The sequence below is a fragment of the Larimichthys crocea genome, unplaced genomic scaffold (genome assembly GCF_000972845.2).
Source record: "Larimichthys crocea isolate SSNF unplaced genomic scaffold, L_crocea_2.0 scaffold269, whole genome shotgun sequence".
Classification (NCBI taxonomy): domain Eukaryota; kingdom Metazoa; phylum Chordata; class Actinopteri; family Sciaenidae; genus Larimichthys; species Larimichthys crocea.
In genome coordinates this window covers 490827-507068 of record NW_020853550.1, presented here as the reverse complement: position 1 = coordinate 507068, position 16242 = coordinate 490827, and the positions used below count along the sequence as shown (strand labels likewise).

The window sequence follows — 16242 nt, the reverse complement described above, 5'->3', positions numbered from 1 at the left end:
AGTGTAGCATGAGTTATGGACACAGGGAAGACAGGTAAGATACAAGATGCACAAACCTGCATGATTAACAGCCACCTCAAACATCACTAAACAAAACACCTAGGTGCAACGACTTTATCTCATGAGCCATGGATCTCTTGTTATCTAATCAATGTAGCCATGACAGTGTTGTCGGTTGTTGTCAGGTTTCAGTTGTTTCAGTGTAAAACAATATGAACAAACACAAAATCATGTAGAAAATATGTTACAAGACATTGGACATGAACTAGTGCAGAAGCTAAACTATAGGAATAGAATATGATATATGTATATAAAATAAAATATATAACAACATACTGTAGGTATACAGTAGTGATAACCATAAATTATAATGTAGAAGGAGAGTGAACAGGAATTTAGTGCAGTAACACTGTATTTACTGTTGTGTATTTCTGGATGTAATGTCTGTTTTATTTTATTTTTTTCTTTGTCCTTAATAAAGACATTATCTAAGCTTAATAAATATATAAGCTGCAATGGTTAGAGTGCTATGGTACAGATAGAAATATAGATATTGATATATTTGAAAAAATACATTGCACATCTCACTTTAAATGACTTAAGTGATGTAACTTTGTTAGACTTGAAGAAGTTCTTCTGTTCTCCTAATGAAGAGTAAATGAATTATGGCATATGTTATAAAAATCACTGCAGTGTCCCCTGAATATGATAGCTTTTGAGTTGTTAGGAAGGAAGGGTTGTTTTCACCTTCAGTGTAAATACGCTAGAAGTTTGCCTCTGCTTCCAGTGTGTGTGCTACGCTAGGCTAAACACACCCTGCACACACACACATACATAAATTACATACTGTGCTATAACATCACTGTTGTTGAACTAATCCATCCTCTGCATGTCTCTGCTTTCTGGGTTTGATGTGAACACTGTAGCTGCTTTTATATAACTGACTGTTTATCAAGTTAGTGTGACTTCTATCCAGGCTGTCCTGTAATCAATAACTCCTCTTTGCTCCTAAACACACTTGCCTCTTAGTAACACAACCCACGTCCCTCATATAGCTTCACTTGATGGGACCCAGCCAACAACCCCCCCTGCCCCCACACACACATACATACACACCAAAGTTGTTTGAATCCAGCACTGCCAATCCAAGGGCATCAGAAGCTCTTATTCTCATTGACAAGCTGTCTGAATTAGGAAAGGCTCCCGCAGGCTTCAACAAAGATAAATGACATCACAGGAGCAGCAGCCCAGTCGTCTCTGACAAACACACGAGGGTCCCGGACAGAAATATGATTTATAGGTGGCTGATCATTAAGTGTGTGCTTTATGACTCTGAAGAGGAGTTTTCCTTTCACCACTGAGGTCGTTTTCATTTCAGCTATTGGTTTTCACCAATAAATGATATTCATATTCAGGACGTGCAGTATAATAGATTTGATTCGACTTTGGTCTTCATTCACAATAAAACAGAATATCTGTTCTACCTGTCCTCTGTGAGATAATACCTCAACAACATCTTCATGCTTTGAACACACACACACACACACACACACACACACGGCTGGTCACCCCGGCGTGATGGCTGTCTAATTATAGATAGAACATGTGGAAGCCCTCCAGGCTCTCAAAACACATAAACAAGAGGCTTGGCAAAATAGTAGCCTCATCTTATTTCACATCGTCAGCCTCAGGCGAACACAGTGCTCGGCCCTCTCTTCTCTCCAAGGTGGGAAGACAAGCTGCCTTTTTGTCAGACCTGCTGTCAGCAGCCGGGGGGGATGATGACGAATCGATCAAAGACGGACAGGTGACGCTCAGAATTTCATCAGGACTGAATTGTATTTTTGGTATTCTTACAGTAACACTAGGGTTTGTAGAAAAATACACTATTTTGAGTGGTAGGGTGTCATTTTTAATCTTTCATATTTCACACTGTATGTACTCCAGTATGTAGGCCACATTTACACCTTCCAGTACAACCACAGCTTTCCAGTTGAAGGGTAAAAGCTTTGCTGAAGGACAGCTTAATGCTGGGGGCTGCTTATGCGTTTCACCAGTCAGCCTTCTAACCTCCTAATTGTGAGAGGAGGTTTTGAGGTCAAGGTACCAATACAATAAATACAGTATGACTTCCAGTATGCAGTGCCATCAGTGTCCATAATGACTCCCAAATCATCATTTCACTCTAACAGACTGACAGATGGCCGTGAACAAGCCGATCTAAAAGCCTTGCTCACATGGAAACATACTGAAGAGAGATTCCAGCATTAGGAGCAACTTCATCTCTCTCATCAAAATGACATCTCTAACATCTGCAGATAAAAACCTGAGCTACCGGTTCAAGATACACGACCTGCATGTGATTTAGAATCCTGAAAAAACAAGTCCAGTTCAAGAGTTCAACTGAAACAGAAAATGTTGTTTCTGTTCATCATCCAAAAGTCTCCTCTCATCAGAGAACAAATATAAGCCATGAATCAACATATGACTAACATTTATATTTATACTACAGTTCACTGACTTGAACATTTATCCTGGGACTTACCTGAGAGGTCGTATACCTTCAGGCATTATAGATATAAAGTTTCATTGACAGTGTGACATTGACATTAAATGACTACTTCAAATTAGATTGAGCAGATTAACTTTAAGAACTCAATGCGTGGCAGTCAGTCGGTCAGTTCACCACTTTAGATCAGACTGAAATATCAAAAACTGTTGAAATTCAGATTTTATCTTGGCATCTATTGGTTGCCATGGGATTCCTAAATATATTGAATACATATAGACATAAATATATATACATACATATCTTTATATTTAAAATGTATCTTCATAAAATAATATGGTATTTCTATTCTTTTCATTTTAATTAAATAATCTTGTCACGGGGGGGATATGGAGACACGGGTATGGAGAGCAGGTATGAGGATAGAAAGAAGCTTTAATAACTTACAGGTAGGGACAAACACAAAACAGCAGGAGCAGGGTAGAGAAACAAACTAAGAAGCAGCCTGTGGTCCAGGCAGAAAAACCAAAAACCAAAATGCAAGAACCAAAATCAAAGAACCAAGCTGGGAACAGAGGCAAGCTTCAGAAACAAACAGACAGAGTGAAGACATCTAACAGACAGACAAGGACACACAGAAACTAAATAGACATCCAGATGAGACAAATCAGGGACAGGTGCAGAGGTGGTAAAACAAGGGAGGAAGTAGACGTAGACAAGACACAGACAGGGTAGAACTGCAAAATAAATCAGGAAACGCAGAACAAACTAAACTGTTACAGATATAATCCAATTCTATATCACTTAAAATGAAGGAAGTCAGCAGTTTAAAGATACAGATAAAAACTCAGCTTTGAAAAAAACGTGAACAAGAAGAAGTATAACTGAGCAAATGTATTTCTTTTATTCTCTTCAAAAGTAAAATGATCTCATGTTTATGCCGTAGAAACAGAGACCAGCTAAACAAAATAAGGCGTGCAGGAACACATTTTCAGTAGGGGGAGCTGCTTTATACATATTAATGTTTACTATGAACTATAAGCTGATGGGTGGCCTTGTGTTGAAATAATATTACAGCAGAATAAACAATATGATCCATACATTCCAGAATATTTAAACCTGCAACAAGCTGAGCTGCTGGTGCTTCTGTTCATTACCGTTCTCTACCTGTCCACCCTACAGTCATCTGACCCCCACACTTTCCACCTGCTCACCTCCTTCCACTTTCCCTCGTCAGCCCTTCGGTATTTGACCCATCTCAACTCACTCCTCGTTGGCTCGTCAGAGTTGCTATACTGCCAGTGTGATACCTGAACTTGTGCTTGATTGGTTTCTGTTTTTCCTCGTGACCTGTTCCGGGGTTTTGACCTGTTGCCTGTTCCTGACCTGTCCATCAGCCATGCCCTCTGCTTTTGTTAACCATTGTGACTGCCTTCCTGTTGCCAACCTGCAAGCCCATTCATGACCACTGCTTTGAGCTAATAATAAATAAAATATATAATAAACAAATCAATTAAATGTTATATTTATCAAATGGTTTGAACTATAAACTAATTTTCCATTTAACATTTATCAAATGGTTTGAACTATAAACTAATTTTCCATTTAACTGAAACAATTTCGATTGTTTTTTATAAAGAAATTGCAAGCTGAGCTGAGCCTCGCCTTGGATTGCGCAAACTGTGCTCTGCCATGCAATGAGAGCATGTCACTATTTCTCTGTATGTCGCCAATCAAATGTTTCAAACACTTTTAATATATGCCCCCCTGACTTTCCATAGTTTAGCTGGTGTATATAATATATGTGTGTAACCTATTTGCAGTGAAGAGGCACTAGGTGAGGCAGGCAGTTCTTTTGCCGCATGGTAGGGGCAGTGATCTCCACTGAGACAGAGAGACTTTTAAAACTGGAAGAAGACAAGGAAGACTTGTACAAAAAAGTAACATCATTTCTGTCCAGATGGGCACATGGACTTCATTTATAAGACCATAATAACATTTTATTTTCAATGAAATGTGCGTCACGTGGGCTACATTTTGTATGTGTAAAGAATGCTGATATGAGATATGAAACATAACCCATTAACTGCTGCCATTCAAATGGTGAATAATCTACTCTGTTGGGTTCATATACAGTATTTGTAAATCTGATTCTGATGGAGTCAGTGCCTCACCAGCCATGAACCTCACCGCACGTCACTGAGAAAACCATATATGTATGTTTATCTTTAAAGTTACATTTTGCACACTTTAAAAGCAGTGTGATGTGACTCAGAACTTTTTTTATTTAGTGACAAATCATTTGTTCTGATTGTCACTATTTCAGACTGAGACACCTGGAAAATTCATGAGCAATAAAGTAGCTTGCATTACTTTGACAACTAGTAATCTCGAGCTGTCGTGTTGTTTTGTGAAGCATAACTGGAAATGAAGTTACATGGTCATTTTGATTTCTTCTGATTTGATTTTTAGTTCTGAAAATGATCAGAATTATTATTTTAATGAATAAATGGATGAATGAATCGAAACCTGAAATGAAATCCTGTGCCCAAGCTTTGCCTGTCATCCAGACGCTCCACTTTGATAACCACTGCTGGAGATTCACCACCTTCACTGAGCAGCGTTGCATCATTTGACACCCACAGCACACCGTGCAGACAGGAGACATGGTCAAGGTACAGTAGCTGGATGTGCCCCTCTGGTGTGAGGAGAATGTGACACATGTCAAAGTTGCAGAATTGTGCAGTGGTGTATCATAACACATCGAAGCAAACGTTGTTAGGACTTGCAAAGGTGTAGTAGTTTTGCTGTGGACTTTATTCTGTTCAACATTTGGCCCACACTCAGCCCTGAAAAAGCATTTGAAGTTACTGACGTTGATGTGGGCAATAAACAGTAAACAGTGCATGAGAGCGATGCTGCAGTTTGTCATCTGGGAGTGTGATACTGGACTAAACAAAATGAAATGAAACAAAATTGCTAGAAAACTGACTTCTCCATCTTCAAATGCACATAACTGTTTCTGTTGACTGACAAATGCAAATCTGCATGTCATTGCTGAACACATGACTCATGAGTCCACGAATTTGGCAGTTGTACAGGCTTCAGTTGAAGTGAATGTGAGGACTGATTAGCAGCAGCAGCAGCTTGTACATTGCTTTTAACTGTTGCCCTCTTATCTTCAGTCATGCAATTACCAAGTTCGATGTCACCCCTTTGTCTCACTACATGGATTCCACAAACTTCATGCGATGTTCATGCAAATTACGTTCTTCTCTATCTCTTCTTCCCTGATATCTGGTGTACTTACGAGAGTGTCCTTTCCAGCCTGCTGCCAGTCGAGCCGATGATCTCACCCAGCGTACAGAACATCTGACCTAGAAAGTCCTTCACAGAGGAGACCAGCACACAGTTAATAGTGCACAGTTCAGTCCAGCTGCACACATGCAATTTAACATCAGTGCATCATTACTGCCGCTGGATATTTTAAAACCATCTTTGCCACTGCATCTTTTAATTCATTCACTTTCACTAGCTTAGCACAACCATATCAGAAAAGTCAGAAAATGTCAACTTATGTACATTTGTCAAATGAACATTAGGAGTAGGCACATCCTGACAAACAGTTGACTGTATTATTTTTCCAGTCTGATGCCATTAACAGTGTCTCAAGATGATGTAAGCTACAGTCAAGCTTCAGTTATGGGAAATAATGTGGGACACAGGATAATATTACATTTACTTTTTTCATGTATTTTTCTCCACACTGTGTTTCATGTATGTCATCATACATTCACTAGAATAAGTCTGTTTCTTTGCACTTTGTGTTTTTGTCCTTAGATCTTTTCTAAGGAATCAGATGGGCCTCGATATGAATGAATGCACACAGAAAGATTCACACAAAGATTCACTTGGCCATAAAATATTAAACCATCTTTGCACCATTGCTGAGGTAGGGAGCGGAGCTGTCGCTAAAGTTCACTGAAATGAACAGGTGACTGAGAAAAAAACGTAATATTCTGTTGTGGGATTTTGAGATTACAGCCATAGTCTCAGAGATGAGCCGATCCACTCACAATCCAGCCCAGATGGTCTATTATCTGTAGACAGTGTGAGTCTCTTCATTGTTATAGGAACGTGTTCAGCAGTCAGGGAAACGCCACGAAGATCATCCAGCTGCATGTTTCAGACATGCTAAGACCTCAGGTCAGTTCAGGAAATGTCCAGTAGATAACAAGGAAAAACTAGAAAAATGTCTTTGTCTGTCTGTCAATAGCTATCAGCATGTCTGTGTGTGCTTGTGTCTGTTAAGGAGAGAGTTTTACAAAGTCTTTTATTTTGAAGGGACTGTTTGTGTGTGTGTGTGTGTGTGTGTGTGTGTGTGTGTGTGTGTGTGTGTGTGTGTGTGTGTGTGTGTGTGTGTGTGTGTGTGTGTGTGCATGCTTGTGTGTGCTTGTGTCTGTTAAGGAGAGAGTTCTACAAAGGAGAACACACGGTAAAGATGTGCCAGAAACCACCACTGACTAACTGTTAGTTAGCAGCAGTAGGTTAAAATGTAAAAGAAAAGTATGATTTGAAGGTTGTACAATGTATTTAAATGGGAAAAATGTGTAGAAAAAGTTGAAAGATTTGTAAAATATTAATAGTAGAAATTAGTAAAATAATAGCAGGAATGTCCTAAATAAGCTGAATCTAAAAAAAAAGTTGAATACAACTTTAATGGTACAAGATCTTGGTGAAATTTGTAGTTTGAATGAAGTCTGTAGTAGAAGGCGAAGTAGTTTAAAGTGTAGAAAGATTGTAGAAGGTTAGTGTAGTAGTAAAATGAGCTGAATCTAGTGATATAATTTTTATTTCTGTAGTACAAAATTTGTGGAAGTAGTTAGGTGTGTGTGTGTCTGTTAAGGAGAGAGTTATAATACTAACAATAATAAAGATTTGAAGAACAATAGTGCCCTCTGGGCACCCACACTAATAATAATAATAAGTGCAGTGAATAGTATATAGTGTGCTCTTTCAGGCACACTCAATGTCAGCCTACCTTCTGCTCATCCAGGTGGGCAGGCAGTAAAGAAAGTCATACACAAGTTAGAGAAAAACTGAAAAGACATAATGACAAAGACACTTCAACTCAATATAAATGATTATTATTATTTATTTTTATTATTACACTTATACCTGATAGCACTAATTAGTAATAAAATATTATACATAAAAAAACAACTGTTCTGAGTTCTTACTGTAGTCAAACATTAGAAACTGACAAAATGCAGCAAAAAACTTCATGACTCAAAAACATAACTGAATACATGAATAAATAGTAAAATATGTAAAATATGTATTCTCCATGTTACCCAGTTTCTTTACCACAAAATTCCATATCCTCGTTGGGTGGGATGAGGATGTCAATGCAGCGCCGGTCCTGGCCACATTTGCGCCCTGGGCGAACCCCCCCCCCGAGGCGCACATTTTCCGCCCGTGCGCCCCTGGATGCGCCGTGCGCCCCTGGATGCGTGCGCCCCCATAGGTCTGTCCGACGCCCCCCTCTGCCTTGTCAACACCCCGCTCCCGGGGCGCCCGCTCCGCTAACTTAATGAGCGGATTAGAAAATTAACGAGGTTTTTTGCTTTTTCGGGCGTTCGTGCGCCCCCCACGGAGAATGCGCCCTGGGCGGCCGCCCACATTGCCCATAGCTAGGACCGGCCCTGTGTCAATGTAACTTTCTTAGTATAGTTTGCAAGCTAGCTACTATGGGCCGTTATTTCTTTCTTGTATTCAGATTCTTCTGATCTGATGATTTATTCATGGTCTCTTGCCAGTTTCAGGATTCACAGTGAAAAATATTAATATGATTTCTCAAAGGCTGCTTACATGTTTCGAAAGGTTGGAGCTCCTAGTATCCACGTTGTACCTGCAATTTAACAAAAAGCAGTGAACTTTAGTCATGTTTTATCTTAGAATACACACTGCTGTAAACCAACAACATAATACCACAGACACAACCAAATATGAAAAGCAGCTAAGAGAGCACAGCCTTAGAGAAAAAAAGAGTGTGGCAAAATGTACAGCTCTCGTGGGAATACAGATAAAAATCTTGTATGTCAATTAAATAATTGGATGTGGTATAGATACTGTAGGATGCTGTGTATAGTCCCATGTATAGTGAGTGATGAAAAATAAATTTATGGATCTGGAGCAGCATTGCTATACGATGAACTCTGGGATCAACACGCAGGCTGAAGTCACTTTCTCTCTGGCAGATGTGCCATTTCTTTCTCTTACTCGAGGCTACTGTCACCCCGAGCACTTCCTCTTAGGAGCCGTCACCAGGGGCTGTCTTTAAAAAGGATTCTGTTCATGTTTGACAAAAGAAAATCCACTCGTGTGTCGAATAACATTACACAGAGATCATGTATTCTCTATCTCCTCATCTCTCTCTGGATCTCTCCATCTTTTTCTGTGTGCATCTCGTTAACTATCAGCATCTTTCTGAAGTCTACAGATAGGATGAAGACACACTGAGCTCTGCAGAAAGCAGAAACACTCTTTTCACCTGGTTTGTGATCCCTTTCCCCACTTCAGTTACAGAACCAGATATTTAACCTGACAGTAATTGACATCCTCACTCCTGCAGGAGTTCCAAGGCAGCGGAAATTAAATGGAGCATGGTAATACATAAAGAGGTTGTAAAATGAATTCTTTATTGGCTCAGAGGAGGAATAGCATTAAGTACATTACTGAGCTGGTTACTTCAACTTTGTTAGAAAGATGCACTGTACATCCCAGTGCTCTGTTTTGTGGGTTTGTGGTGAAGCCCTGTGGACTGGCTGCTCCCCTGTTAGCCAGGGGTGAAAGCAAAGCTACGACAAAAATCTTAGAGTCAGTCTTCAGTGTCTAGAAGACTTTAAACAGCAGTTACTGCTTTTTCATACACTCTTTCTCTTTACACTGCATTCTTTTCTATTCCCTCCTCTGTCTTGACTCTCTTTCCCCTAATCCTAATATTTGTTTTACTTCACAGCATAGTGATGCATTGGTTAGCACTGTCACCTCACAGCTAGAAGGTTCTGGGTTTGAACCAGTTAGCCAGCCCGGACCTTTCTGTGTGGAGTTTGTATGCTCTCCCTGTGTCTTTGTGACTTCCTCTCACAGTCCAAAGACATGCAGGTTAACTGGTGATTCTAAATCGCCTGTAGGTGGGAATGTGAGTGTGAATTGTCTGTCTCTATGTGCCCTGGGTGTACCCATAGATTTTATACTAAACATGGGCGTAGTCTGTTTGATGTCACCCACAAGATTAAGAGCTCTTGTGAAGCTGAAGTGATGATGCAAGTAGCTAATGGGTGAGCCATTTCATGTCCTCTCATCTCTGTTGGAAGTTGCACATGTGATGTAGGGATGTAGCAACCATTCACGGCAACCTCCTCACTATGACTTAATGATCTCTCCTCCTATTATTCTCTCCTCTGCTTTGATGATTCCCCTCATCCTTCACTGTCGTTGTCCACATTTAATCCCTTTTCTTTCTTCGGTACTTGTTCTTTGTAGCCCTGTGATGGACAGGTGAGGGTTCTGCATGGTCAGAAACATGGCTTTGCAGCATGACAGGACTGACAACTGTGTGACGAACTGACCAGCAAACCTTGCATCAGGATACGGTCAGGAGGCAAGTTTGAGAATTTTTTAGAAACAAAGTCCTGCAGAACACACATGATGGAGTTATTTTGGGAAATATATACAGAGGCAGTACACGCTGAAATGACTTCTATTGCCTGCTGCTTTCTGGGTTTCATTTTTTCTCAGTGTGGCCAAGTGTCGGGTTATACGGCTTTGAAGAGGAAAGTAAAAGCCGGGGACTAATGGAAATAATGGAATTGAGAGGGAATATAAGAGAGTCACCAGCTACCTATACCACCAACTGGGGAACTGTAGTTTGTCCTAAAGTGCAAATGCAGTGCTCTCTGCCATTTAACAGGCCCCCCAAAACACACACACACACACACACACACACACACACACTTTCATTATATCTCCATCCTTGGTGTATCACCACTATGCTTCAATCTCTCCACTCCTCCATTTCAACAGAAATCTATCTAACCCCTCAACGCCCGCTTTGTAAAAATCTCCTTCTCCTGCGATGTCAAATTGAGCTCGATGTCGAGCTTGGGTGGGATCAAATGAAATTACCACACAGTAGGATAAGCCTGTGAGCGATGGCCAAATGAGATTTGAGTGCGGAGGAGCAATCGAGTTGCTAAAAAATCTAATGACCTTGATTTACATGTTGGGCGGCAGAAGAGCTGGAGGGCTCCTTAACAGAAATGAAGGTGAACAGTGGAAACAGTTTGTGTTTTGAGACAGTGTAAGTCACCTTCATATTTCTTCACGTCTTTCTTTCTTCGTTTAGTTTGGATTTCTTTGTGCAGAACACATGGTTACATTCAGATCACACTATGTAGGACTACATGAGTCTTTTGTGAATTTGAACTGCATCAAATCAGAATCTGCGTGAGGGATTTAGTGTGAGGCATTCTTTGTACCAGAGACTCCTGAGATCCTGGTTTATTAAAAAACTTGGATTTCTTCCTCTTCATGCCTTTATGCCAAGACAGTAATAATTGAGAAACTCAGCAGTAGGAGCATTACACCGTGCAAAATGTGCAGCAAGGTAATTAAAGCTGATTCATGTCATTACCATGGTGGTGATTAGTGCAGTGGAATCCCATTACTCTAAAGTACACGTCAGCCAGTGAAAATCAACAGTGTAATGGGTGATTGCATTCTAACAGCCATCATGATCCACCATGTGTGGAGGCCGACTACACTGAAAAAAGTCGTAGTCAACTTTATCTGGGGACGCAACTTTAAAAGAGCCTAGAAGTGTACATCATCCAAGGAGCTTACCAAGGCTACTAAAACAAGGCTACTTTATTATAATCAATATCAATAATGTTAAGGTATCTATTAGCGAAAAAATCAATGAACGACTTAAAAATAAATTAGAATGATGAAAGTAGTTCCTGAATAAATGTGAATCAGTGAACTTCTGAGCCTGTGAGAATCAAACTCATGGTACACTTACTAACTTTTTTTTTCACCTTCTGATGTGCATAATCTTCACAGAGGACCAGGGTTCACGTTTAAGTTCAAAAGAAAGATATTTGACCCCAAAATTTGTCCTGCAGTCAACAAACACATCATGTGTTGGTCCTTTTTACTTGTCACATTATTTTAAACTCAAGAGGACTTTTGTCAGGATCCTATAGGACTGATCCTATAAGACTGTTTTATCCGTCATCTGATTGGTTAGTGGTCAGGCACTGACAGGTTTTGAAGTTAGTCTGCTCCAGCAGACAATTATATGTTCATTGTTTTACAATGTACCAACACAGGCCAATTTAAAGTAAGAATAATATAATAAATAATACAAAAGAATAAATCTCTTTTGTGTTCAATGTAATTTATGAAAATGTGGCTGTATATGGTTCAACTCAACAACATTGTTGTATATAATGTGTAAAGCTCATGTCAGTTCCAATGTGCCTTGATTTCCACATCTGCTCCACATGTTGTAACGTGTGTTAACTGCTTTCCCACAAATTCAATAATATTCATGTGTTTTTTCTGTAAAGAGAATCTCTGTAAAATGTCGCAAAAGACAGTTCTGCTCCATTAAAGCTACAACCTGGCTATAATTCCAGGTACAATGATGAAACTTTATATATGTGCAGATCACGTGTGTCACCTTTATTGAAATGACCTTAACAAGAGAAAGGACATCGATGACACATTTTAATTGCTTCATTACAGACTCATTAGTTTTAATGGCATTTTAAACGTTTCGAGACAATGAACATCATTACAAAACTCACATTACTTCATTTGAACTTTTTTTCACTTCAACAGTTCTTGATGCATCTGATTTCTCACTATGTTTTGTTGAAAAGTGTACATGTGCTTTACATCATATACTGGCAGGTTTCAGGGCCGCTTATTCAATTCATTTAAGAAGGTGTGTATTGAAATGTGAGGGTGGTCATGATGTGATTTACATATTAAGTTTGCATCATGGATGAATCCTCTCTTATTCCCAGTGTGGGCTTGGAAACAGCAGCGTACATTTAAAAACCTAATTACACACCACCGCATGGTATGTTAAGGTCTGATTAATCCCTTGAGGGCGGAGAAACAAAATGTAGAACAGCCTTAATTACATTTTTGTACAATCACTGATGATTGCGACACCTGTGCTCTCAATGTGATGGAATTTACACTATTAGCACCCAGAGCAATGCTACTATGCTTATATTACTATTGCTGCCATTTCTTTGGTTCTATGGTGGACTTGCTTGGTGGCTCCTTAATAACCTCACACTACTACAGGTTCATTGACTGAGACACTTCTGATACTGTATCAAACCTGAAGTCTGTTGGAAGACATCTTTAAATATAATAATCATCTACGCCCTCCTGGTCCCTCTTCACTTGAGACCTTGTAACCTGTAACGTTACTATGTGAAAACAAATCCCATCACAAGGCACTTGCTCTCGCTGACTCAGACTCTTAGATTTTAGTAAGTATATGTCAATGAACTGAATCACAGCTCACATATTCACAAATCTGAAATTATACAGACCTAAGTAAACTGCTAGCTGAGTGGCTGCAGCTTTAAAACTTGAATGTTTCAATGTGTTCCATAAAGCTGCCCAGCTATTTGTATTTGTTGACCCACCTGAGTTTATGGTGCTTCCGCTTTTTCATCATTTCAGGTGAGGAAGATAAGGGAAATACAGGAGCTAGTTCATTGACTCATACACACAGATCAATGAGGAGAAACAACATCAGCCTCAAAGGTTCATTATCCGGTCTGGGCAAAAAACAAACTACGCTTTTTAGTGATGAGTCATGTCATAATACAAACCATTTCCTCTATTTTAAGCTACAAACTGCTCTGTACAGCCTCGTCATTAGATCATGGTTGATGGCTGTGGTCTGTAGTATATGGCACTCAGGGTTAAAGGGTATGGGGGCTGTGTTGGTGAAGTTGCTAACACAGTACAAAATACACAACCTCGACATTGCCCGGTGACAGACAACTGAAAGCAACTTTAAAGTCAACAAGTCCCAATAAAATATAAACCAACAATGAAAGTATCCTTTTAATAAGTGTTGTGTGTGTATCAAAGATACACTGATACTGTACGTGTATCACATTCCCGTCAATGAGCCACATTGTGTAACCTGTTCCTTCATTATCATGAACACACACACACACACAGTTGTTTGTTTTCAACACCCACAACCAAATGCTCATTAGAACAGTGCTTCCCAACCTTTCAGGTCGTGATCCCCTCAGAATAATGAGGTTGTTGGAATTGCAAGCCAAGTTCTAATTAAAGATACTCTTCATTCTTGATCAACCATCTAATTCTCTCTAGTGGAACTATAAATTGTTGATATCAACAATTCATTTCTGGGCAATGTTGAAATATTCACTGTAGATATCTGGAGTTGTTCACATATTACAGATATCATACACAAAACTCAAGATTTTTAAAATTCAGTTATGACGTCTCAAAATCAAATTGAGTTTTACTGCTGACTGAATGTTGACATAAGCCATGTTATGTATCATCTACCTACCTACCTACAATAAAGTTTGGTGCATTCATAGTACACACATGCAGTTTAACTACCAGCTAAATCTGACATTCAAACTAAGGGAAAAAAATCACTGTGGATTACGAGTGATGATACTTCAAATGATTTATTGCTTTTGTTGTCACCATTCAGCTGTTCAGTCCATTCATCTCCCATTGCTTATGGAAATAATACATTATTTTGCTCCACATCTATTTATTGTGATTCACTGGGCTAAAAATAACCTGTGTAGAGAGGTGGGAGTTTAATAATTGATTCCCTCTACTGGGATGCTCCCTTTTATTGGAATCCCCTCGCATGATCCTATATCAGGGAGACCACAGCACTCTCCTGGGGCTCAGTACAATCCATATCTGGGCCATGCCGGATTCCTGTTTTATTTCTGTTTGCACCATTCTCTGTTGTGTGGGAATGTGAGGCTGTATTTATAACAATAAACCAGCGCCTACAGATGGAGCATGTTTTAAGTCCATGACAATATTACATGTATCAGTGATGTCAAAAAAACACAATGCTAATAATGAATCAATGGTCAGTAAATAAACAATTAAATAATCACAGAAGAAAACTTCCATCCAGAGCCTCAAATACAGTCTGAAACATGAATTTGTGTCCTCATCACTACTGAACCTGTTTAGGTTAGTATTTGGTTGCCGACCATGTTCTACTTCCTCCATTTCTTCAATTTGGATTTGCAGGTTATATTAGAAATATTTTGTTATGTTTCCCAAAATCTAAATACAAACAACTTACTCCTAATTCATGGGAAACATGATTACCATTTTTACTTTATATTATGAGCACAGTGAACACGTTTGTGTGGACTGCTTACACAGCAGACATTTTGACAGAAGAACACAGGTGGAATTAATGAGTAACGAGTAACGAAGGCTCAGTTCCATTAAGTGTTCAAGTAACAGATACAGTGAACCTGCATGTACAATAGCATGACCTCCACTAAGTGGAACACAGCCATCATTAATACACCTGTAAGTTTCCTGCTATGACATGTTTAAATATCTGCTTCTCCATGGCTCATCCCTCCTCATGTTATCATTTTACATACATATAATATGTTACTGTATTATGAATCCATTGTGTAATGTGCATCATTAGTCTACTATAGGCAAGTTTCTCAGAACAATATAATACATCATGGTTGCCCTAGCTCCCCCCATCACACAGTGGTTTGTTCCATTAGGTTAAAGCAGTCAGACTCATACCTGACATCAGCCCTAAAGCAATGAAAACATGGCATCAAAAAAACAACAGGAGTCTGGTGCTGAGAAAAGGAAAAAGAAGAAACAAAGGGATGTTGAAAAATGTTATCTAATAATATAAAAATATTGGTACTTAGGGTACCAAATTGGCTAGCTAACATCTCCTCACAGACAGCTACAGCTTCTTCTCCTGACTCCAACATTCACTTTCTTGGAGTGCATGTGAAGGGGACGTGGACACAGTGCTGATGTTAACAATGACAGACAATGCAGGCAATTTAGTGATAGACCTGCCATTGTGGTCTTGACTGGTGTTCAAATGTTCAGGAAAAAAAAGTCCTCTTTGTCTGAGACACAGACAAGACAATAAGAGGTCATAGTCTGCATTTCCGAGTGACAGCAACATTTTGTTTTTCTGTTTGTTTTCTGCAAAAAGGGGATAGAGCAGCAGTAGGTTTGATGAAAGAACTCTTTCCTCTCTCCTGAAGTGAAAACACAGAATATGAAGACAAAGAGTGCATTCAACAGGAGGAGCGCCACAGCAGCAGTAACAAAAGATTTGCTGTCGCGTGTGAAGGACGGTGATTCAGGTAGCATCCACAGTGACTACCAAAGCCAATGATGCACGACATTTCAGGAGCTTTGAAGAGTGGCTTTTGAATCTGTGTGTGTGTGTGTGTGTGTGTGTGTGTGTGTGTGTGTGTTATATTTTGCACTACTTAATAATTCAAAATTAATGATTTACTTTGTCAGGAGATTAAGACTCCTCACTAAGCGGGGCAGCTGCTGTCCCAAGGGAAGAAGATTCAAACTCAACACTCAAAGCCATTAAAAAACTTGGACTCTCA

General features: G+C 39.5%; 1 protein-coding gene across 2 annotated transcripts in view; it reads right to left on the bottom strand.

Moving 5' to 3' along the window:
• Nucleotides 1-16242, bottom strand: part of LOC104932230 (copine-9) — a 144433-nt gene that overhangs the window by 81941 nt on the left and 46250 nt on the right. The window contains exons 5-6 of one of the 2 annotated variants that reach the window (XM_019269199.2): nt 8381-8420; nt 5820-5899 (exon numbers count right to left, since the gene is read on the bottom strand). In XM_019269199.2, coding sequence (XP_019124744.1) covers nt 5820-5899; nt 8381-8420 — 120 coding nt within the window. Of the gene's footprint in view, nt 1-5819; nt 5900-7550; nt 7591-8380; nt 8421-16242 lie in introns of those variants that run through there. The other variant, XM_027275966.1, reaches the window with a different exon arrangement.